This window comes from Dendronephthya gigantea, unplaced genomic scaffold (genome assembly GCF_004324835.1).
Source record: "Dendronephthya gigantea isolate DGI-Jeju-01 unplaced genomic scaffold, DenGig_1.0 000069F, whole genome shotgun sequence".
Lineage (NCBI taxonomy): Eukaryota > Metazoa > Cnidaria > Anthozoa > Malacalcyonacea > Nephtheidae > Dendronephthya > Dendronephthya gigantea.
This window is the reverse complement of record NW_021163079.1, coordinates 1,274,105-1,291,744: the sequence shown is the minus strand read 5'-3', so window position 1 is coordinate 1,291,744 and position 17,640 is coordinate 1,274,105. Positions and strand designations below refer to the sequence as shown.

The window sequence follows — 17,640 nt, the reverse complement described above, 5'->3', positions numbered from 1 at the left end:
TTTCTTGCCCATTTTTGCGCTCTTTCTTGAACTGTTTGAAAAAAAGCCAAAAATAAGCAAAAATTAGTTTCAAGCCTCCTCCTTTGACCTTGCAGAAATGTAAGCCTAGCCAACATCAACAGCAACTTGAGTCCGGAAATGCCGTCAGCTCATCGCAACCTTATAATCGCTCCCCCATAAGTAAGATCAGTGAAGTGTTGATAATTGTAACATCGAATCCAGCCTCAGGAATCATCGTTTCTTAATATACTGTAAATCATTGAGTTTAACGATACATATTTTATACATGCAGCTGCTAAATGTTGTTCCTTTAAGAATCAGTTGTATGTTCGTTTCCTAAATATATTTGAGTAACACCTATACCAAGATTGTACTGTTCACATAATTCCGGACCTATATGAGCAACCCTAACAATTAACCAAATCATGTTTCGGTGATGAAAACGTGAAAACCTTTTGTGTTAGAAAATTTTTTGTGTATTTTTAATTTTTTTCTCAACAGTACCGTAATCGGGGGCGTCTTGTCTGTGCAGTGTCCAGATATGGACTTGTGGGTTTGCTGAAAAAGTTCGTATAAACTACTCCGACCTCAATACACAAGTGGTGAATCCGACTGAGGAGGTTGCATGGTCGTTACTGAGACGGGTATGTTGTGGAACAAATGTCTAGTGATGCTGATTGCTGATGCAGTTGATTCTAGGTGTATCAGCATGCTGCTTTTAACTAATATTCCGTTTGAACTCTTTTAGTCCAACAACGAAATGATCTCCGACACCGCAAACCGGCCAGGTACGTCCAATAATTCCGTCTCGAGATCTGTTTATTACTTGTGCCAGGCCTTTTGTCTTTGCCCTGGTTCAATTTCAAAGGGTTTGAGCTGTACATAATTAACTGGAGAGCAGTCTTAGGCACTGTGCAGTCAAAAAGATGGCGTCTTTGGCGTCTTTTGCGAGCATTGTTCTGATAACAGTAATTATTAATCTTTTTCAGTTTGTTTCTACTGAACTTATGCAGATGGAAACCTCGAGCCCAGAAAAAGAAGATAAGGTTTGCTACCCCTAATCTAAACTTTATGCCAGATACCGTATTTACTCGTTTAATTGCGATCAATTCTACGCATCGTTGTTAAATCGGTCTTTGGAATTTTCGTAATGCGCAGGTCAGTCGTGAAGGCAGAGATTCCAGTGATTTGTGCGAGGAGGTTGTCAAAATGGTAACATTTGGCTACATCTAACTTTCAATTATTTTGTTTAAAGTTCTTGTTACAATTGACAAATAAGAATTTTTTAAACAGCGCCGCCCCCGATTACACCCGGGGCCGTAACTTAGAACGATAGTTGTGGGGGGGGGGTTTATTCATATATTCAGTTCTGCCTGACGGATTTCATTGTGAGCTATTGCACTTACAAAAGAGCATCCGTCGGGCAGAACTGAATATATGAATAAACACCCCCCCAATTATCGTTCTAGTTGCGGCCCTGATTACACCGCTCTATAAGGAAACGCACACTGTACCGGTTACTGGAACCTGAACGGGTCTCACCGGTTACTGGAACTCAACGCATGGGGAGTTAGACTAATCCTATCAAAAGATTGTCCCACCGGTGAGGAGAGATCACGCAGATCTATGTGACAAGTTTGGGACATTCCCGCGTGTTTGGATCAGGCCATCCAAACACGGAAACCATTAAAGTAATTGTTAATTAATTAACACCATGAACTAACAAGCACTCGTCGTGATTTTTCAAAATAAAATTGAAATCAAGAGAAATCTGTGTTTTAATACCTATGGAAATATCAAATACCCCCATTCTCTTGAAATTTTGACGCAATGAATCCTCTGATTCAGAACTTCCGGCGCCGGGTCGCTGCGCATTTCTCAGAAGCAGAGAAAGCATAAGGTAATCCCTGAATTCGTTGAAGATCTCTTCCGTGATTATCGACTGCACAGAAACTCTGGAAGCCAAGCCTATCTTCAGCCGTTGAAGACTTGAAGTGAAGCATGATGCGGCCGCGATCATGATGTACGTAATTCCCAGTCTTATTGCTCGGTCAGTTTGTGCCCGTGCTCGATATAGGCCACAGAATAAGGTTATTCTGTGATATAGGCATAAGAAAAATATTTTTTCTGTTTGGTTTCATTGGCAGTAGATCAAGAAAAGATATAACGGTACGTGAATGCTCTATATGTAACTTATTTTGAATTGCCTTTGAAGTGAGGTTTTGCGTGTGGGCATTTAAACTGCCAGAACTCAAATTATATATATAAACTATATAAGAGAAATTTGTAAATACCGTTGCCGTTGGCAGAGTTGACTGCTCAATGGATATCCAGAGCATATTATTGAAAATTAAGCAATAAGCCAGTATTAGTTTTCACAAGAAAACTTATACTGGCTTATTGCTTAATTTTCTTAGCTTTTCTCCCTTAAATTATAAAGCTGGTTTGGTTCGAACGCTTATAGATAGAGCACGAAAAATTAACAGCTCAATTAGCGAAAAGAAACTCTTTTCTTCTCACTTCATTGATAATATTATCAAAATTGCTGAAGAAAAACATCCTTCCACTGCCCCGAATGTTTCTGGCCGAGAACCACAAAGAGACACTGAAAATGTCCGATATTTTCAACTGCCATATATAGGCCACTACTCCAAGATCACACAAAAACGGTTAACAACTATTATCAATCATTATTGCTTGCCTTTCGAAATAAAATTGGTTTTCTCACAATATAAAATTAAAAATCTTTTTAGCTTTATAAATTTACTTGTGCGGTTTGTAGTAGCCGTTTGTTACATTGGCGAAACAATGCGCCATTTATCTACCACAGAGAACACACTTCCACTGACAAAAACTCCCACATCTACAAACACTTCCTTTCATCACCTAACTGCAAATCACACTATACAGACTCTCGTTTTACTATTCTTGACACTGCCAACTTTTCCTCTACACTTAAAATAAAAGAAGCCCTACATATAAATCAACTCAAACCTGAACTCAATAAGCAAGTTTAACACTATCTTTAGCTTGTAAATATATTGTCGTGTAGTTTCGTGACCTCACTTAGTCTGTTGTCCATGTCTAGTTTACAACAGAAGATGCTGATTCAATTTTTTCCACAGATTCAGAACTTCAGACTTTTGAAAACGAATTTTGAAAAGTTCCTAATCTGTGCCTGGTATGACTTCGAAAGGTCGAGAGCCAGTATTTTTCTTCTTCGACATCGAAGCCGCGAACAGTTCAGTTGGTGCTGACATAATTCAATTTGGGTTACGTGCGATCCAAGTGTCCATTTGATGGCAGAGTTTAGTGCATTTGTGAAAACAAAGCAGAAATTATCATCATTCAGTAATTTAATCTTTTTTAATGTTGAAAAAATTATCTTTATGTCGAAATCTTTGCACAATTCTTTGCATACGCTTCATCTTTCTTTGCCCTTTCCAGCCATCAAACACCAGATCCTTTTCCTCTTGTTTTCAAGAGGATGATGAAATGGGTGACCAATAGGACTTTGGCAGCAAGCAGGAAAAGTAGAAAAAAGGGAAAACAACAGAAAATGTTTTACCCAGGTAAGTTTGAAGCGTTTTCGCCATGTAAAGGCTTGTTTGCACTGCAATTTTTTCTTAGAAAATGTGCATCATTAGGATTTAAATGAAAATTGCACAATCGGTGACATTGAAACATAGATCGCTCACAGAAAAACTGTTGTTGCAATTACTCTGAGCTACAAGGCCAAGTTGGGAAGTTCTGGCTGTGTAGGTCGATGACTACTTCCCCATGCATCAGATCTTTTCCTGCTAATCCCTGCTTCTCCCCTCTTATATTGAACCTGCATGTGGAAAAAATTGAATCAGCATAGATCTTCTGTTGTTTTTTAAAAGTTCAAACATTGTATTCGTTTGTGTCGGGCTCAGCTCTTTGTAAGAATCTGCGTTCGGGTGGCATACCCGCAAATTAAAGCTCAGACAGTATATATTAATAATGTTCTAGTCGACTTGCACTTTTAAACATATTTAAAAATACCACGTAACTGGAGGGTATTCATCATGCAGTAAGTGACCATATTTGAAAGTGTCTTAGTCAAAGGCCATATAATTAGTTTATTAAATATGTTTAAAAGTGCAAGTCGACTAGAACATTATTAATATATACTGTCTGAGCTTTAATTTGCAGGTAAATTCTTTGCACAAATCAATCCACTGATGTAAAGTAACAAGCGATTCTTGCAGGTACTTCGATGTGGCACTCCGATACACCATTCGGTGTACCATTCGGTGTAGATATCTAACTAGAGTTGTCATGATGTATAAAAATAAATTTGTTTAAAAAATAATACCTAAATAACAGTTTATTTCGTTCCTCAGTTTTGCTTGCTCATGGTGGCAATCGGTCGGACTTTCCGATGTTGGTGGACAACATCTCTCGCCACAAAGCCTCATCCGGCTATTTGTACCCGAGACTTCGTGTGGGGGACACATACCAACTTTGTGTAAAGGTGAGTTCTGCATCTGATTCCGAAATTTGTGTTCTCGAATATTGGACAATGCTTTTTTATACATTTCAGCTTCAAGAAAACGGTTTGCCAATATTTGACAAACAAACGAAATTAGGAATGGAAGGTTTGCACAAATTATTCTTCCCTGGTGAAGACTTTAAAGGTACGTGTTTTCTTATAGATCGCGATCTTTTGTTTTGTGCCGACGTAAACAAATTTATGTTTTGTGCCAACATAACCAGGAAATTTATGTGGCTTGTACGAACCAGTGAATGCTTCATTCATTTTTATCACAGATCGTCACAGTGCTTTGGGAGATGCCAGGTTGATGAGGCAAATTTTCGGGGGGCCGCTTCGCAACCACCTGGAAGAAATCGAAACAAAGACGTTGTCTTCCTTGTAAGTATTTTTGGACTTCATCCAGACTCTTTAGTAATGCACATTTAATACTGCATCGTGGTTTCCTCTTGCGCACGCTACTATCTTCTCATCGTCCAATAATTTGCCCTTTAGACATTTGTGTGAACCAGACTTTTCAGACAGTTATCTGAGTTACTATTAGAATATCCTCGATGATATTTTTTACCCCAGTATGGCCTTGACTAAGCATAACAATCGTTGACTAAGCGATTATTTTGTCTTTTTAGTGTGGGTTTGCAAAAAAAGAAAAAGAAAAAAAAAGAAAGAAACCAAACCATTGGCGAAGGTTGGCATTGAATTCGAGCATTAACTCAGTATTCGCTAGTGAAGTGTGAAGTTCCTCTCTTTATATTTTTACATGATCTGACCCGTTTAATAGTTTCTTTGGTTATTCTTCTTTTGTAGTGCAATTTGACGTAACCGCCTATTTGGAAAGTTGATTGATGAAAGTAAGTTGTTTAATTTTCTGCTTCGTGCTCCGTACTCCGTGCTCGTGTTTTACCAATAGCCTAGGTATATTGTTTATCCGAGTTTATGGGTCTAAGTAAGCAATAACCTATCATCCCTTGCACGCTCAGAGTTTACGGTTTAGCTTTTGGAAAGACAACCTTTCAGTGGATGGGTGAATATCACTATTGATTTGGGCACAGAGATTTAAAAAATTACAACCGATTCTTCCATGCACCGAAAGCTACTGTCTGAGCTTTAATCTGCACTTAAAGCAACAGTTTGGACCTATCACAAAGTTTGGACCTATTAGAAAATCAAAGCGGAGAAGTATGTTTAAGAAAACAATGAAAGCGTGGTTAGATTTTAAACATTTCAACTGATTCTTCATCAGAAAGACACTGTCCGAGCTTTAATCTGTGCAAACAAGTACATTCTGTGCACAAAATCAATAGTCATAATCAAGGCAGAAATTTGGACCAATTACGAAATCATTTGATATTTTTAAATATGTTTAAAGAATCGACTCCATGTGGTACACCGAATGGTGTATCGGAGTGCCACATCGAAGTACCTGCAAGAATCGCTTGTTACTTTACATCAGTGGATTGATTTGTGCAAAGAATTTACCTGCAAATTAAAGCTCAGACAGTATATATTAATAATGTTCTAGTCGACTTGCACTTTTAAACATATTTAATAAACTAATTATATGGCCTTTGACTAAGACACTTTCAAATATGGTCACTTACTGCATGATGAATACCCTCCAGTTACGTGGTATTTTTAAATATGTTAAAAGTGCAAGTCGACTAGAACATTATTAATATATACTGTCTGAGCTTTAATTTGCGGGTATGCCACCCGAACGCAGATTCTTACAAAGAGCTGAGCCCGACACAAACGAATACAATGTTTGAACTTTTAAAAAACAACAGAAGATCTATGCTGATTCAATTTTTTCCACATGCAGGTTCAATATAAGAGGGGAGAAGCAGGGATTAGCAGGAAAAGATCTGATGCATGGGGAAGTAGTCATCAAGACTGACCCCATTCTAACGAAGAAACAATTGAAAGAAGGAAAAAACAAAACAAGCAGGCAAGTCTTCAGGACAGCATGCCGGCCAGCAAGCCTTAGCTGGGTAGCCCAAGCAATAAAAACGCTACCGAAAACATGAGCCAACGTCTTTCGACGCGGCTAATTAATAAGCGGAACTACTTTGAAAAGTTTTGCTAAATTTTGAAAAAGAAAAAATGCTTTAGAGCTGTAATTTTACAAATCTTCGCTCCAAATCTGAAAGTTTTCCAACTAAATCAGTGGCATTATATGTTTCTCAATTTGAAACGTTTCTGTCCTTACGTGTTTCAAAATGCCGTCCGAAATAGATAAAAAGACTAAACGTCCTCTTGCTTAAGACTTCGTGTCTTCACATGGGGAGGGGTGGCATGAGGAAAGGCAAGCCTTACCATTTGTTTTCCCATATATTTCTCCCTACGTTTGCTCATATAATCTCAATTACACATGCAGGCCCCATTGGCCCTTGGTGTAATTGGAATTTTAAAGGCACAGTAGCGCCTGTTGAGCGATGTGTTTTAGTGAAATATAACGCGGGCGAACTTTTGCAAGATGGCGGAAACCATGGAGTTAACTACGAGACCGAGGATTTCGACTTTGTTTTGGATATAATATGTTAGCAATATATATGTTAATTAAGCTTACTATGTAAATTTATGAAATGATGCCAACTCCCGATCTCGGCCATATTGAATTTCATGTGCTCCGATTTTGATTTTGTTAATATTCAAAATCAAAATATTCGCTGCTCAACAGACGCCATATATTGTATAAAAAGAAACATACTCCAGTCCGTAGTGAAACACGCGGGATGTTGCGAGACTTTCGAAAAGCGTAATAAAAACACGAGCCGTAAGCGAGTGTTTTTTAGCTTTTCGAAAGTCGAGCAAAAGAAAAGTTTTACATGCCATTGCCACAATGTATTTTCCATTTAATTTATTTTTAGTTTTTTTTTTCAGATTGACTTGATTATCAATTACTGCATCATGGCAGAGTCGGTCGCATGCAACGTAAGTTTTCAAAATTTTTGCTTTCCCATCACTGTATCCCGCCGCTCTCTTTGAGCGTGGTCAAGGGTAAAACTGAGATAATGTCGAAGTATTACTCATGCCCTTATCATGATAAAATCTAGGTTTTTGCGAGGCCGGATGCACTAATGATTCCAGGCGGTACTGTAACATATCTCTTGCCTCTATCAATATACGGCAAGAAAAAATATGTTGCCAATACCCTTTAATTAGTGTGTGACTTGTATGTTATAATCCGACTAAGAAAAACGGTAGACAAAATTTGTAGTAGGACAAAATTCGGAAAAAAGACTACAATCATGGACAAAAAGTAGGTTCAAACACGATGTTCCTGTAGATTTGACTCCATGTATACACGACATACTATATTTGAAAAAAGTTTTAGTGCTGCGTAGGCTGTAAAAATAGCAAATAACTCATTATAGTCCTTTTTTAGTTTGTTTACTCCGCTAGTAGATAGTGATTTAGGATACGATTAACTATTGCTCTAAAGTCACTTAAGCTTACGGTTCGTTGTATTTTGATGAGATGTGCAATAATCAATAAGTAAAAATTAATGTTTGAGGGAAATAAGAACGAGTTTAGTAGAAACATCTGATCACGTCTCAGCATGCCGTCGGTGACTTTTATCCACCAATTATTATCATAACTCATCGGCCATGACGTTTCGCCAATGTACACGTTGTACCCGATTGGTTCTTTGACGTTCACATGGAACACTTTACCCTTCCTACCAAATTATATTCACGTTTTGTACAGAATCCAACTTTGAGATGGGAAACATTTTGTCAACAGTATCTTTAGATCCATTTCAAAGTTATTCTGAGTCTTCGATAACGTTAGGAGTACAGTTTTAACGACGAGATCCATCGCCAAGGGTTATGTACAACTGAACATTTTATTAGTGGCTGTTGATATTGTACAACATCACATGCATAAGGAATACATTAACATATCATGTGAGCATTATATACAGGATTTGAATAATTAAACAATGTATGCGTTAACATTTCACGTGAACATTGTATACGGTATGCGTTGTATGCGTATACAGATAAATAGACAATGTATATGTATACGACGCTGATCTGATGTACGCGTTAACATTTCACGTGAACATTGTGTGCAGAATATGGAGAATTACCATACCAGTGATGATAGACTATAAATTAAACAGTTTAACCTATTGTTTGATTACGAAAAAAATGAGTTTTGCTAACAAATCCACGTCTGTAGGTAATGTGTTAGTCGTAGCATGGGGAGTAAGGAAATTTCAGACATGCAAGATGATTTTAACATTTATTTGTCTTGCAATTGTCTGGCAATTAGTTACATGCAGCAATAAAAAATAATTGCTTCTAAATCGTTATCGCTTTTTGCTCGTTTGCCATGGTTTCCTTAAGGAAGGTTTAGTAAACAATTTGGCTAAGTTTAAATTCTAATCTTCATCATCATCATCGTCATCATCATCACTGCCCTTATTTTCTTTCACATCTTCACTCGTGGTCGTTTAAAAGCCTTTTAATGAGGAACTTTCTCTTATCAACTGCAGCTTCTATTGCTTCTTCTGGGTCAAAATCATCATTTTGAATAAACGCATCTTTTGTGTGCATTATTTTCTTATGTACGGGATCTTTCTTTATTTGTCTCATCCACAAAAGGCGCTCTATGTAGATATTTTCTAATTCTTTCTGGAGTTTACGCATAGCATTCAAGTAAGCTTTCTCTTTAGCGGTATGCTCATCGAAACCACTGCTTATAAAACTTTCTTCCATTTCCTCAAAAGCTGTGTTGCTTCTTTGTTTTGCTTCTTCTATTAACGGTATCCAGGGATCCATTTCTTCTTCGGATTCTGAGTCAGACACCGTCGAACTTCCAGACTGCTGAGTGGAAGTGGTCGAGACTCATCTTGGAAATCTCTTTCTTGACTGTCCGAGTCTGTTTCAGACATGTTTCTTTCTTGTTCTCGTAGTGGACAGTGTTCCTGTTCGTGTCTGCGCTGATTGTAACCGCGGCTAAAGTATCTTCCGCAAAATTGACAGCTCATTCCCTTACCACTGGAGGTGTGGGAATGGCTTGTTATCGAACAGTGATGCAGTTTTATGAGCAAATGAGCATGTGCTCATGAGCAGTTATGAGCATGTGCTCATCTGCTCATCGCAGTTATGCACATGTGCTCATCTGCTCATCGCATAAAATTTACCCGATTCATTGAGATTTTTTGGACGTCGGGTAAAAGTTTGCGCTAGAAGTTTGCGCGTTTTGGCTAGGGAACCGCCGGTCGCCGGCCGTTATTTCAGATGTGATCGACAAATTAAAATATGCTGGCTCCGTTGGCTACTGATCACAGACGGCAAGCAGATTAATGGCTGCATTTTATCTTTTTCAGTTTATAAACACTCCCGTATATGAAGCAATAGCTTCCTGGATAGAAACGGCCTCTCTACCGATTGTTTTGTTGGGTAAGTGGCAATTTTGCAATCCTATCCGACTGCAGACTCTCTAGTGGATTGCACGCTCATTAGTGACTGAGTGATCTAATGTGTTTGTAACTTTTTTGAAGGAGCCAAAGGAGTGGGAAAGACAACCACGCTAATCATGTTACATGAATCATGCAAAAGACCGAAACATTATTTTGTAAGTAATATTCAGAATCAGAGGATTGACCATCTGTGTTGTCTTCACGTTATCCCGACAAAAATCTTTTCCCGTGCTTTTTCGAACAAGCTCTTGTTGATTCCCCGCCAGACTCTTTTGTTTTGTTCAAGAAAAGCAGCAGAAGCAACATTTTTAAAGGGTACAAGCGACCTAAACCTAAATTTTATCAATTGGATAGCGACCAACGTATTAATTTATCCAATGGATAGTGCTTTTTTATCCGTTGGATAGAGCTATTCATGCTTCGTACAACGCAATTTATCCAGCGAATAAAATTTATGCGTAAACCGTTTCCTTTCTGTTTAGGACCTTTCAAGTGATCACGACGTGGTGCGCTTGTCTGAAAAATTGAAGGTTCGTCCTGAAACTGATAGAAAATTGTTATTTGTTGATTACCCAATGATATGGAAATTCTACCATCTACCCATTAACGTTTGTTTTCTTTCTGTTAATATAAGACTATATCGCCATTATCGGGTAATGAAGAGAAAGAATATCCAGTTTGGTTGTTTGTTGACAACATACACGAAATGGTGAACTACACATGCTTAAACGACCTGATCCGTATGTACGTCAAGGGCTGGACACAGGTAATTCTGGAGAATTTTAAACATTTGTTTGCTGCTTTTCAAGAATTTCCTGTATGTCCATGCATATAAAATTCCCAAATAAATTCGGCTTAATATGGTAATAAATTTGGACCATTACTGGCAACTTGAAAAATTATTAGAAATGAATTATTTTCATTTATAAAGTCTTGCAATTTGTTTCTAAACTCTTTATCAGTGAACGCGAGATCTTTTAGCTCATTTGGCAGATTATTCCAAGTTTTAGCCGTAACATTCATGCCGCTAAACGTCGCCCCAGTCTCCAAAAGGGGCCGCGCGGCCGGAAATATTTTGTGTATTCTGATTGGCTAAAATTCGTATTTACGACCCGAACTTAGACACACATGACATAAAACGTCTCGTGTTGTCTAACACTGTTCCTATCCTTGCGGTCACCGTTCCTATGCTGTCTGGCTACCAATTTGATAAGCGAGTATAGTGCTATGGCGTGTAGTGCCCGTTCAGCGCAACATCTATAGTCAAAATTCGCTGTTTCTTGCCCATTTTTGCGCTCTTTCTTGAACTGTTTGAAAAAAGCCAAAAATTAAGCAAAAATTAGTTTCAAGCTCTCCTCCTTTGACTTGCAGAAATGTAAGCCTATCCAACATCAACAGCAACTTGAGTCCGGAAATGCCGTCAGCTCATTGCAACCTTATAATCGCTCCCCATAAGTAAGATCAGTGAATGTTGATAATTGTAACATCAATCCAGCTCAGGCATCATCGTTTCTTAAATACTTGTAAATCATTGAGTTTAACGATACATATTTTATACATGCAGCTGCTAAATGTTGTTCCCTTTAAGAATCAGTTGTATGTTCGTTTCCTAAATATATTTGAGTAACACGCTATACCAAGATTGTACTGTTCACATAATTCCGGACCTATATGAGCAACCCTAACAATTAACCAAATCATGTTTCGGTGATGAAAACGTGAAAACCTTTTGTGTTAGAAAATTTTTTGTGTATTTTTAATTTTTTTCTCAACAGTACCGTAATCGGGGGCGTCTTGTCTGTGCAGTGTCCAGATATGGACTTGTGGGTTTGCTGAAAAAGTTCCGTATAAACTACTCCGACCTCAATACACAAGTGGTGAATCCGACTGAGGAGGTTGCATGGTCGTTACTGAGACGGGTATGTTGTGGAACAAATGTCTAGTGATGCTTGATTGCTGATGCAGTTGATTCTAGGTGTATCAGCAATGCTGCTTTTAACTAATATTCCGTTTGAACTCTTTTAGTCCTACAACGAAATGATCTCCGACCCCGCAAACGAGGTACGTCCAATAATTCCGTCTCGAGATCTGTTTATTACTCGTGCCAGGCCTTTTGTCTTTGCCCTGGTTCAATTTCAAAGGGTTTGAGCTGTACATAATTAACTGGAGAGCAGTCTTAGGCACTGTGTAGTCAAAAAGATGGCGTCTTTTGCGTCATTTTGACGTCATTTGGTCCCCAACTCTCATGTCGCTACCGCTGTACAACCGCGATCAGGCCGAAGTTACGGAACTGTTTCCCCTCTGGTTTTGTTTTCTTCAAGCGGTTCGCTATGATGAGATTACTTACACATTGAAGCTCTACCCAATTCCCTGGGGGATAAAAAAGTTTAAACTGTCGTGCGAGAATTAATAAAACTGCTGAAATTTGCATACGTTCGCATGAATTAACTCATTGCTATAGCTTAATTCGGGCCAATAAAAACTTCACCAAGTTTCCGGATACGGCACAAAACCGAGATGATTTTTTCGGATTCATCGCTGTGTGTGTGAACGGCAACATGAATCCGGTACTAAAACGTTTCGGTTTCGTGACGAATCCGGAATCTTTCGCCTCATCTGTTGTATTTATCTTTTACAGCCTAAGATAAGAGAGTTTTTGGAGTACGTTGGGTTTGTTCCCCGTTTGGTTGAGTCATTAATACAAGAATGTAGAGTACAAAAAAGAAAAGGAGAAGATATAGAAGCTATTATTGCAAGAGTCACACGCAGCACAATCAAAAATTTACATTATGTTCTTAACGAAGATGTTCAATCTCTTAGTCCCGGATCACGATATGCTCATATCTGTGCACTAGCGTTATGTGTTTCGAGAGGGCTTCCCCACAGAATTGCCCACCCTCGTGGACAAAATGAATGTGTCTTGGACCTGTCTGAAGGAAACTTCGGATGAAGTGTTAACATCAGTGTCTCCTCTTGCAACGCATGTTGTCAACCAGCATCTTTCCACTGATGTTTCCCTTCGGGACGAAACGGTAAGTGCCGTGAATATAGTAATGGCGTGTATCTATTGCAATGAAAAAAGCGTCTAGCTATTGAAGCCACCAAGTAAATTGTTGGGAAAAGAACCCAGCTGGCGGTTTTCCGAGAGTGGAGGCACTCTTCGTTCACCGGTCAAAATGTTTTTGTTTTTAGGTTGAACTACTCAAGCAAGTCAACCTCAAAGGTGAAAGCAATGTTCGCGGATACATTTTTGAAACACTCATATTTTCGAACTTTACTAGTGGTAGGTAAACTTTATTTGACGACAGTAGTTTCAGCCCTTAAATACTAGCAGATACCTCGCACTACTTTTCTCAATGAAAATAATTGTCCATTAATGGAGCACACTTGTCCTCTATTTGTCAAAATATAGCATCGGCGCGTTTGACGTTATTGGGCATGACGAAGGACAGGAAAGAAGTAAACTTAACCACGTTATCCCAAGCAGGAGTGGTTCTCAATCAAAAACAGTTTACGTCTACGTTTGAACCAGAAAAGAATATATGTTATGCCACTCCAAATATGAAGGGTGTTGACTTTATTTGTCGCTTGAAAGGGAGGTTTATTTATCCAATGTACAGTCAATAAAGCCTTCATGACTGCAAAAGCGTCGTTTTGGCAAACTTGTCCGAGCGAGTGGACACCTGTACTCATTACGGTGTTTGATGTAGAAGATACTATGCGAAGCCTACTCACCTCGAATGGAACTCTATCAAATGAATTTAAGAATGGGAAATTCTACATTGGGGATGCTAAAACATTGTTAACAGAACATGAAATTAAATTATGTTCTCCAGCATAATTTAATTAAATCTTCTGGCGTTGCTGAATTGATTGTGAAATGATTGGGTCATTATGAAATAATTTGATGGGTGAATTGGTGATAATTGTAAAAACGTATTTAGATAATCAATATTAACATATTTAGATTTATTCAATGGTTCATATTTTAATGGGATTTATGCAATAAATGATCTATTTTAACCTGTAGAGACACAGATGATTTACATATAGATCTCATCTTTTAAAGTGCCTATGCAGGCGACATAATTTTTGTTAAAAAATATATCTCAAAGACTCAAACCAAAATCCGAGGGGCAAATCACTCCAAAAAAAGTGTACGGAATTTTTGGACTTTCAAAATTCCGACGAGTTTTTGGTCGGACTTTCGTACTTTTTGGAATTTTTCCGGACTCTTTGAAAATCTCGATAAAACGAGATTTTTAAAATATTTTCAATTGTGTTGTTGAGGCTTGATTTGAGACTCAAGTTAATTTAATTAAGGTATATAAACTCGGGTATAACAAACTCAAGAACTTTTATAATAAGCCATTCAAATGTCCTGTCCCTAACCCTAGCCCTAAAGAAAAGAAACAAACTAAAAATCGGAATAGAAAAAAATAGCAAACGTTGTTGTAGCGGTGGGGCCCGCATAACGTTATATGGTTAAGCATACTTCGTGACCACTAGACTACCGCTGCAATACTATCCTTGCGGTCACCGTTCCTATGCTGTCTGGCTACCAATTTGATAAGCGAGTATAGTGCTATGGCGCGTAGTGCCCGTTCAGCGCCACATCTATAGTCAAAATTCGCCGTTTCTTGCCCATTTTTGCGCTCTTTCTTGAACTGTTTGAAAAAAAGCCAAAAATTAAGCAAAAATTAGTTTCAAGCTCTCCTCCTTTGACTTGCAGAAATGTAAGCCTATCCAACATCAACAGCAACTTGAGTCCGGAAATGCCGTCAGCTCATCGCAACCTTATAATCGCTCCCCCATAAGTAAGATCAGTGAAATGTTCATCCAGCTCAGGCATCATCGTTTCTTAAATACTTGTAAATCATTGATTTTAACGATACATATTTTATACATGCAGCTGCTAAATGTTGTTCCCTTTAAGAATCAGTTGTATGTTCGTTTCCTAAATATATTTGAGTAACACGCTATACCAAGATTGTACTGTTCACATAATTCCGGACCTATATGAGCAACCCTAACAATTAACCAAATCATGTTTCGGTGATGAAAACGTGGAAAACCTTTTGTGTTAGAAAATTTTTTGTGTATTTTTAATTTTTTTCTCAACAGTACCGTAATCGGGGGCGTCTTGTCTGTGCAGTGTCCAGATATGGACTTGTGGGTTTGGTGAAAAAGTTCCGTATAAACTACTCCGACCTCAATACACAAGTGGTGAATCCGACTGAGGAGGTTGCATGGTCGTTACTGAGACGGGTATGTTGTGGAACAAATGTCTAGTGATGCTGATTGCTGATGCAGTTGATTCTAGGTGTATCAGCAATGCTGCTTTTAACTAATATTCCGTTTGAACTCTTTTAGTCCAACAACGAAATGATCTCCGACACCGCAAACCGGCCAGGTACGTCCAATAATTCCGTCTCGAGATCTGTTTATTACTCGTGCCAGGCCTTTTGTCTTTGCCCTGGTTCAATTTCAAAGGGTTTGAGCTGTACATAATTAACTGGAGAGCAGTCTTAGGCACTGTGCAGTCAAAAAGATGGCGTCTTTGGCGTCTTTTGCGAGCATTGTTCTGATAACAGTAATTATTAATCTTTTTCAGTTTGTTTCTACTGAACTTATGCAGATGGAAACCTCGAGCCCAGAAAAAAAGATAAGGTTTGCTACCCCTAATCTAAACTTTATGCCAGATACCGTATTTACTCGTTTAATTGCGATCAATTCTACGCATCGTTGTTAAATCGGTCTTTGGAATTTTCGTAATGCGCAGGTCAGTCGTGAAGGCAGAGATTCCAGTGATTTGTGCGAGGAGGTTGTCAAAATGGTAACATTTGGCTACATCTAACTTTCAATTATTTTTGTTTAAAGTTCTTGTTACAATTGACAAATAAGAATTTTTAAACAGCGCCCCCCGATTACACCCGGGGCCGTAACTTAGAACGATAGTTGTGGGGGGGGGTTTATTCATATATTCAGTTCTGCCGACGGATTTCATTGTGAGCTATTGCACTTACAAAAGAGCATCCGTCGGGCAGAACTGAATATATGAATAAACACCCCCCCAATTATCGTTCTAGTTGCGGCCCTGATTACACCGCTCTATAAGGAAACGCACACTGTACCGGTTACTGGAACCTGAACGGGTCTCACCGGTTACTGGAACTCAACGCATGGGGAGTTAGACTAATCCTACAAAAGATTGTCCCACCGGTGAGGAGAGATCACGCAGATCTATGTGACAAGTTTGGGACATTCCCGCGTGTTTGGATCAGGCCATCCAAACACGGAAACCATTAAAGTAATTGTTAATTAATTAACACCATGAACTAACAAGCACTCGTCGTGATTTTTCAAAATAAAATTGAAATCAAGAGAAATCTGTGTTTTAATACCTATGGAAATATCAAATACCCCCATTCTCTTGAAATTTTGACGCAATGAATCCTCTGATTCAGAACTTCCGGCGCCGGGTCGCTGCGCATTTCTCAGAAGCAGAGAAAGCATAAGGTAATCCCTGAATTCGTTGAAGATCTCTTCCGTGATTATCGACTGCGACAGAAACTCTGGAAGCCAAGCCTATCTTCAGCCGTTGAAGACTTGAAGTGAAGCATGATGCGGCCGCGATCATGATGTACGTAATTCCCAGTCTTATTGCTCGGTCAGTTTGTGCCCGTGCTCGATATAGGCCACAGAATAAGGTTATTCTGTGATATAGGCATAAGAAAAATATTTTTTTCTGTTTGGTTTCATTGGCAGTAGATCAAGAAAAGATATAACGGTACGTGAATGCTCTATATGTAACTTATTTTGAATTGCCTTTGAAGTGAGGTTTTGCGTGTGGGCATTTAAACTGCCAGAACTCAAATTATATATATAAACTATATAAGAGAAATTTGTAAATACCGTTGCCGTTGGCAGAGTTGACTGCTCAATGGATATCCAGAGCATATTATTGAAAATTAAGCAATAAGCCAGTATTAGTTTTCACAAGAAAACTTATACTGGCTTATTGCTTAATTTTCTTAGCTTTTCTCCCTTAAATTATAAAGCTGGTTTGGTTCGAACGCTTATAGATAGAGCACGAAAAATTAACAGCTCAATTAGCGAAAAGAAACTCTTTTCTTTCACTTCATTGATAATATTATCAAAATTGCTGAAGAAAAACATCCTTCCACTGCCCCGAATGTTTCTGGCCGAGAACCACAAAGAGACACTGAAAATGTCCGATATTTTCAACTGCCATATATAGGCCACTACTCCAAGATCACACAAAAACGGTTAACAACTATTATCAATCATTATTGCTTGCATTTCGAAATAAAATTGGTTTTCTCACAATATAAAATTAAAAATCTTTTTAGCTTTATAAATTTACTTGTGCGGTTTGTAGTAGCCGTTTGTTACATTGGCGAAACAATGCGCCATTTATCTACCACAGAGAACACACTTCCACTGACAAAAACTCCCACATCTACAAACACTTCCTTTCATCACCTAACTGCAAATCACACTATACAGACTCTCGTTTTACTATTCTTGACACTGCCAACTTTTCCTCTACACTTAAAATAAAAGAAGCCCTACATATAAATCAACTCAAACCTGAACTCAATAAGCAAGTTCAACACTTTAACACTATCTTTAGCTTGTAAATATATGTCGTGTGTTAGTTTCGTGA

The 17,640-nt window shown here is 38.4% G+C and overlaps 2 protein-coding genes across 10 annotated transcripts; both read left to right on the top strand.

The window, feature by feature from the left end:
* Positions 1-3,170: 3,170 nt before the first annotated feature.
* LOC114531166 lies at positions 3,171-12,673 on the top strand. 9 transcript variants are annotated; one of them, XR_003687829.1, is made up of 14 exons: positions 3,171-3,351; positions 3,485-3,572; positions 4,368-4,498; positions 4,568-4,661; positions 4,795-4,897; positions 5,146-5,242; positions 5,324-5,367; positions 7,400-7,450; positions 9,858-9,930; positions 10,032-10,105; positions 10,433-10,480; positions 10,585-10,716; positions 11,726-12,011; positions 12,589-12,673. XR_003687829.1 is itself a non-coding variant. In XM_028552818.1 (9 exons), the coding sequence occupies exons 2-8, from the start codon at positions 5,362-5,364 to the stop codon at positions 11,891-11,893; spliced, it is 552 nt and encodes a 183-aa protein (XP_028408619.1). In that variant the 5' UTR covers positions 5,169-5,204; positions 5,324-5,361; the 3' UTR covers positions 11,894-12,011; positions 12,589-12,673. The 9 variants fall into 9 exon arrangements, 4 of the variants coding, with proteins under 4 accessions (XP_028408620.1, XP_028408621.1, XP_028408622.1 ...); XR_003687828.1 differs by having other exon boundaries at positions 3,448-3,572; XR_003687831.1 differs by having other exon boundaries at positions 3,171-3,572; positions 10,035-10,105.
* A 166-nt stretch (positions 12,674-12,839) lies between these two features.
* LOC114531227 lies at positions 12,840-13,577 on the top strand. The gene is made up of 3 exons (XM_028552867.1): positions 12,840-12,982; positions 13,143-13,233; positions 13,363-13,577. Exons 1-3 carry the CDS (start codon positions 12,860-12,862, stop codon positions 13,575-13,577), a joined length of 429 nt encoding a protein of 142 aa, XP_028408668.1. The 5' UTR covers positions 12,840-12,859.
* The last annotated feature ends 4,063 nt before the right edge of the window (positions 13,578-17,640 follow it).